Genomic DNA, 7500 nt, shown 5'->3' on the forward strand with positions numbered 1-7500 from the left:
CTTTAGCCAAAACATTTTCTCAAAACACTTTTAGTCTTCTCCAACAAATGAGTGAAATGAAAGAAGTCCAACAACAATGGCAAAAAAAAAAAAACTCACTCTCTACCTCTCTTACACACATACAGACACACACAGAGACAACACGTACAGACACACACAGACTACTTTGTGTGTGCCTAATGACTCCAAACACCTGCTTAAAATTATCTACAGCAATTAGTGTGATCCTTTGGGACACCTATATCACACAGAGCTAGGCGCGCGCCTGCATGTGTGTGTGTGTGTGTGTCAGCAGTAATTTGGATGATACAGGTGATAGCTCACACCCGTCATGGCAACTGACCTTTTACTGACATATCTCACACACCCACACACTTCCACAAAACCCTGGACAATGCAGCATAAACACTCACACACAGATAACTTACGGCAAAGGGCTTTCTGCAGTCGTCGGATCTTCATGGCAGTTCTATAAGCAGAAAATCTGACGGTATTCAGGTCCGCTGCAGGCAGACACACACACAGAGCCAGACAGACATCAGTTAGAAAGCGCTTCCGTGGACAGGTACACATACTCTGTGTGTGTGTGTGTGTGTGTGTCTGTGTGTGTGTGTGTGTGAGAGTGTGTGTGTGAGTGTGTGAGTGAGTGAGTGAGTGAGTGAGTGAGTGAGTGAGTGAGTGAGTGAGTGAGTGAGTGAGTGAGTGAGTGAGTGAGTGAGTGAGTGAGTGAGTGAGTGAGTGAGTGAGTGAGTGAGTGAGTGAGTGAGTGAGTGAGTGAGTGAGACTAAATGATGGGGCAGCCGTGGCCCACTGGTTAGCGCTTTGGACTTGTAACCGGAGGATTGCCGGTTCGAACCCCGACCAGTAGGCACGGCTGAAGTGCCCTTGAGCAAGGCACCTAACCCCTCACTGCTCCCCGAGCGCCGCTGTTGTTGCAGGCAGCTCACTGCACCGGGATTAGTGTGCGCCTCACCTTACTGTGTGTTCACTATGTGCTGTGTACTTTGTATTCTTTGTGAGTGTGCTTCAGAAGTATATCAGTGTAAATCATCATATAGTTATGAGTGAGTGTGTCTGTCTGAGTGTTTATGTGTGAATATGTTTATCTGTGTGTGTGTGTGTGTGTGTGTTCATACCGAGTGAGTGATAGAGCTCTGTCATCTTGGGGTGGTCCCAACAGGTGGATTGCGTCTGGTGACTGCACAGAAGAGAGATAAAAAGACATCAGTGTGTGTGTGTGTGTGTGTGTGTGTGTGTGTGTGTGTGTGTGTGTGTGTGTGTGTGTGTGTGTGAGTGAGAGTGATAGAGAGATAGAGAATATGAGTGATAGAGAGAGAGAGAAGAAGAGAGGGAGAGAGGCGTGTTAAATTGGTCACATGTTATGCATTTCCAAGGTTTGTCCTTCTGTGTGTTAAATTCGTCACGTTATGCATTTCCAAGGTTTGTCCTTCTGTGTGTGTGTGAAGATATGTGACTCATCTCGATTCACTATAATTAACTTAAGCTATTTAAATGCATCAGTGACACACACACAAAAAAAATCCACAGGTATCTCTGCTTAAGGATATTGTTACACAACACATTCTCATCTTAGTCCCATTTAAGCAGCAACTGCCCACACCAACAACACAACACACACACGCACACACACAGAGCGGGGGGGGGGGGGGGGGGGGGACACACACCTCCCACTGATGCTCGTAGGTAGTGTGTGTGTGTGTGTCTGTGTGTGCGTGCGTGTGTGTCTGGCTGTTTGTGCGTGTGTGTGTGCATGTCCGTGCTTCTGGCATTATGTTGGATGAGCTGAGCGCAACAAAAGATAAGAGAAGGCTGGCAGCCGTCTGCTGACAGCAGTCACAGGGCAGAGTGTACACAAACACGCACGGACACACACACACACGGACACACACAAACAAACTGACACATACCTACAATATACGCACATAAACATACAACATAAGCCCACAAACCTATGCACTGACAAGAACACACACACACACACACACACACACACACACACACACACACACACACACACACCAGGTGTTCATCATTATTCATCAAGCCCTCAGAAGAGATGCCAGCTCACATCAGAGTGTGTCACACCTTTTGGAACAGTCTGCCATGTTCTGCCGTTGTGGACTCTCAGTGGTCTTAGTATGTTTTTTCCCCACTAAATTAACACATTTTTGTTCCTGAAAACTGGAACTCTGTTTTTGGCAGCAACCATCAGTTCAGGAACAAAGCACTATACTGGTGTGTTGTTTTGCTTCCTGCTTCAGAATTATACCAACAAATTAAAACAAGTGGAACTTTTTGTTTTGTTTTGCCATTAGAGCACCACTCCACTAGCCTGGCCAAGCCAACCTATATCTCCTGTCAGGGAGCTGTCTGAAGCACAATAGTTCACTAACGTTTCCTGCAATCGGCTAGCCTAGAAATCAAGACGCGCCCCTAGCGGCAGCTGCCAGGGCTTGTCTAGCAACTCTCCGTTGGCTTGTGAGCTCCAGAAATCGAAACTTAATCAGGACATTGAAATCGTGTATAGAGTCGTTTGGTGGGCTTAACATAATGATTGATGGCAGAGTTGCAACGGTTTGGCTTGAATTCCCTGCTACTTAAAAACAAATATCCTATTTTTATCGCTACTACTCCAACGATGAAGCAGAAGTTCATTGGTTCCTGCTTCAGTATGCGACCAACAGGAACTAAACCGAAACTCTGGGCTGGGCTAACAACGCAGATGACTTCTGATTGGCTATCTCTTTGGTCTCTACCACCAACAGAAGGCACGGTCCAGATACTTTGGTTCAGAGCTGGCACCATTTTTTTCTTCTTCCAATTTCTAGAGTGGGCGTGGATGCACATAACACCCTCTGTTGATGATACATCCTTGGTTTCTGTTCAAATCTGGTGGAAATGCGGACTGGTTCACTAGATACAAGGTTCAAAGGATTCAGAATGGAACTGGTTCAAGAATAAGTTCTCTGTTGGTCGCAAAACACCCTCTGACAGGCCCAATTGATGGTTGTAAAAGTCCATTATAAAAGGAGCAATGCAAAAGAGTGGAAGAATGGAGGATATTTGACCAAATGGATACAACTTGCTCAAACTAAAAAAAAATAGATACTATTTTGACAAATGTAGATTATATTTCTGTAGAAAACAGAAAGCAAGTCACTGGGAATTATTTAACATTCTCCTGATGTTGGTATTCCCAGCACAGCCTATGTAAACTCTTCTTTTTCACCAAATGATCACAATGTCGATGCTAGTTTTTGTTAGCACGTCCGTGGGATTTATTTAAATGTTATATTAGCGCCAAGCTAGCTGTTTTATAAAGAGCTTATTTCTGTTTGCTCATCAAATGGGATTTGAAATACTGCTGAGCTAGCTGTGCAATTTAGCTCATAAAACTTAATCACACTTTTAAATATCATCATTTGTTGCCAGCTCTGGTTGAAAAAAAAAAAATCAACTGAGCTTGCTAGAGATAGAGTTGTGCTCTCTAGTTGTGTATAGAAAAAATGGAAAAAGTAGAAACAAACTCACAGCCTCCCATTCAAAAGACAAAGGGGCCCTATGAAACACACACATACACACAAATCTCAGAAACCAAAAGCAACATTAACACAACAACATACTGTAACACTAGCTTCCACACAGACACAAACACAGACACACACACAGACACAAACACACACACACACACAGACACACAACTCTCTGCAGACAGAGGATTACACTGTCTGTGAGATCCGGTAGCAGGGCCTGTCTCCTAATCCACGTCCTCATTTCACAGCCACAATGAGGCAACAGAGACATCTCCTGACAACACACACACACACACACACACACACACACACACACACACACACACACACACACACACACACACACACCTTACACATGCACAGATGACATGCAAATGCACACTTCTCTCAGCAATCGTGTCAGTTTACAGTTTATATGCAAGCACACAGTCACATACACACACACACACACACACACACACACACACACACATATGAATGCAATGTCTGGATCCCATTATGCACGGTTCAGAGAGAGTGAAATAGACTATATTGTATTTAGGCAGTCAAACAGCAACTTCCTAGTCTACTCTGGAGATAGTGTGTGTATGTGTGTGTGTGTGTGTGTGTGTGTGTATGTATGTATGTATGTATGTATGTGTGTGTGTGTGTGTGTGTGTGTGTGTGTGTGAGAGAGAGAGATTGTGAGTGTGTGTGTGAGTTTGTGTGTCCATGGGCTTGTTAAAGCTGCATGTGAAATGACCAAACTGGTCCCAAATGAGAAACAGAGAGCTCATCTTTTGTCCTCCTTATCCATCACACACACACACTCCTTCTCCTCTCTAGCGGAGCGGTTCTGTTCCACCCGGTTCCCCGTGTCTCTGGTGTGGGGAGCTAGGGCTCAGATCCCATCAGACCAGATAGACAGACGACAGGCTACAGATGTTAGCTAGCGCCACCGTCAGCATTCACACTAACACACACACACACACACACACACTCTTCATCAACCCATCCACCAGTCAGTCTCCAGGCAGCGGTGGGAGTCACCGTCACCGGCTCAAAGCCCCAACCAGCCGAGGAATCAAATAATTAAAGTTCCACTCTCTCTCCTGCTCTTTCTCTCTCTCTCTCTCTCTCTCTCTCTCTCTTTTGGTTCCTCTCTGGAGAACAGGAGACTCAATTCGATGGATCTTCATGAATAAAGATGCCAGGCTGGCTTTGCGAACACTTGAATGAGTACGCACAAAAACAAAAACACACACACCAGACATGGGGGACTCAAGTCACATGACTTGACTCGAGTCAGACTCGAGTCACATTTTTTAAGACTTGAGACTTGCTTGATCAACATGTATAAAAGACTCGACTTGACTTTGACTTGCTATTCATGACTTGAGACTTGACTTAGGCTACGTTTATATGGTGACGATGAAAAGAGAAGACGCAGAAGTGTCGTCTCTCTTCATTTTTTTATTTGCGTTTAGACGAGCATTCTCAGGGGGAAATCTTTGTTTATATGAAGACACAAGAGTATGTGATATTCGATTGGATATGCATTCCAGACCGCTGGGTGGTGGTGTGATAGAACCCCGGTACGTCACGCACAGACATTCTAATTTGACAGTTTAGCCAGAGAGGTAATCAAGGATCTTTGGTTTAGCCGTTTAGACGGAGATGCAACCCGGGTCGTCTTCAAAACTCTACACTCTGGAAGGAGTCTTCAGATTTTTGCGTCTTCAAGCCCCGATGGCGGGGTCGCCATGTAAACGAAAGGCACTTAGGATAAAATATTTTGTCGTCTTCCTTCGCAATCGTTCTCGTATAAACGGCCCCTTAGACTTGAGACAAATGACTTGACTTTTTATTTTTTTTCATAGATATTAAGGAGTTAACTTCACGATTTTAGAAAATCTGCTTAGGTGCTGTTGCATGCGTCACGCGAGCGAACCTGTCATTGTACCAAGTGACGCGACGCGACGCGACGCGACAGACCAACAGCAAGTGCCAGATCAAATGAGACAGACTGAGGTAGAATACAATATGGAAGGCTCTACGTTTATACCAAAACATAATAATGTTTGGCTTTACAAGTGATGTATCTGACAAGTCAAAGGAGAAATGAACAGCAGTCTGCAGGTGTGCAAAATAGCGACGTTCATTTTCACAGGGGGGGGGGGGTAAAAAGTGCAGTAGAAGAGGGGTTTAGTAGATTAAGTGACAAGGGGTGCATAAGAAAGGTGGGGGAGGATTGGGATGGGGGGGGCACCAACAAGGAGCACCCAAGAGCAACAGGGGCAAGGAAAAACTCCCTTACCAAGGAAGAAACCTTGGGCAGATCCACGGCTCAAGGGGCTAACCCAACTGCCAGGGGTCTTGGTGTGTGTGTTGGGGGGATGACAAGGGAGATGGGATAGTGTGCTGTGTATGTGGGGAGAGGGCAGTGTGCAATATGTGTGTTGGAGAAGCTTCCTCATGAGACAATGTGCTGTGTATTGGGGGCTGGGGGGAGGAGGGGGGGCAATGTGCTGTAAGTATGTTGGGGATGTGTGTTGGAGAAGCTTCCTGATGAAATAATGTGCTGTGTATGTAGCGGAGAGGGGGGGGGGGGGGGGGGCAGTGAACTGCAAGTATGGTGAAGGGACTTACTATTGCAAGCAGAGTACTGTATGTATGATGTATGTGAGTGACAGTGATGCCAGTAACGCGTTACTTAGTACTTAGTAACTTAGTCTATTTTGACCACTTTTTTTGGTAACGAGTAATCTAACACGCTACTATTTACAAACCAGTAATCAGATTAAAGTTGCTTATCTAAATCACTGTGCATTACTATTTTTGACATTTTTCTTAGTAAAAAGATATATTCTTTGCTTTCTTCTTGTCTCGGGAATTAACGTCATGTAGGCTATGCCAACCTTTTCAGCATGAGGACAACTCACGTGTAAAACCACGCAGCGACACAAACGTAAACAACAATGGAGGGAGGAGAGAGATGCACATTTTATCTATACAGTCATTATTTTGAGTTTGTGTCAGCTAAACATGACAACATTAAGGTACGTTGTAGGCTACATTCTGTGCTGGTGACAAAGTGCTGTCTAGCTAGACATCCCATCTCCCGAAGTTTTGGGAGTCTCCCACATATTGATATCCTGACGCCCGCAAATTACATAAAATCTCCCGGAACCTAGAGCGAATCAGAGCACGCAAGCCAGACCGGACTTTGCGTGTGCATCTAAGTTTAACGCGCACACAAGGGAGAGGAAGAGAGAGAGGAGTGGTGCGTGTGTGTCTGCAAGCGCATCCAAGACAGAGAGCATCCTGGTCTGTTTTGCTAAATCAACCAATCAGTTTTCAGTGTAGGTGGGCTTATATCTCTTTTCTCCTGAACTTAATTAATCAGTTCAGTTAGTGTATCTAGGAACAGGAGCATCATGGCAGAGTCAGTGCCCCTCAAAAAGGAACATTTAAGACCTATTTCGCATCAGACTACACAAAAGTACTCATAATGATAGTATTGCACACTGCACTGTTTGTAACAGTGACTTTAGCATTGCTCACAGCGGGTTAAATGATTGCAAAAGACTTGAGGTGAGTGGCAACACTGGTGAGTGATGACCGTGAAGATGTGTGTGGTGGGCGGGAGGGGAGTGGAGCAGTGACTGTGTGTGTGTGTGTAGTGTGTGTGTGTGGGTAGGTGGGGGCAATGTGCTGTAAGTATGTAGAGGATGTGTGTTGGAGAAGATCCTGAAGACAATGTGAGTTGGCTTTGAATCTATTATGCTTTGTAGTTAATGCCATATTAGGTTAAAATGTGTTAAAATTTCAAAGTGAAACATTTTTACACACAAATGGATTTCCTCTCACTTTCACACACAAACACATTTCCTCCTATCACAATCACACACAGACCCCCACACACAGAGAATCACACACAGATTTTTGCTAACTTGGCTCCTCTCTA

The 7500-nt window shown here is 44.8% G+C and overlaps 1 protein-coding gene across 10 annotated transcripts in view; it reads right to left on the bottom strand.

Annotated features, from left to right (window-relative positions):
* utrn (utrophin) overlaps window positions 1-7500 on the bottom strand; it is a 152426-nt gene that overhangs the window by 25262 nt on the left and 119664 nt on the right. For all 10 annotated transcript variants that reach the window (XM_042096223.1, XM_042096228.1, XM_042096225.1 and 7 more), the window contains 2 exons: window positions 1137-1198; window positions 429-503 (listed from right to left, as the gene is read on the bottom strand). In XM_042096223.1, the coding sequence (XP_041952157.1) occupies window positions 429-503; window positions 1137-1198 (137 nt within the window). The remainder of the gene's footprint in view (window positions 1-428; window positions 504-1136; window positions 1199-7500) is intronic.

This window comes from Alosa sapidissima, chromosome 6 (assembly GCF_018492685.1).
Source record: "Alosa sapidissima isolate fAloSap1 chromosome 6, fAloSap1.pri, whole genome shotgun sequence".
Lineage (NCBI taxonomy): Eukaryota > Metazoa > Chordata > Actinopteri > Clupeiformes > Clupeidae > Alosa > Alosa sapidissima.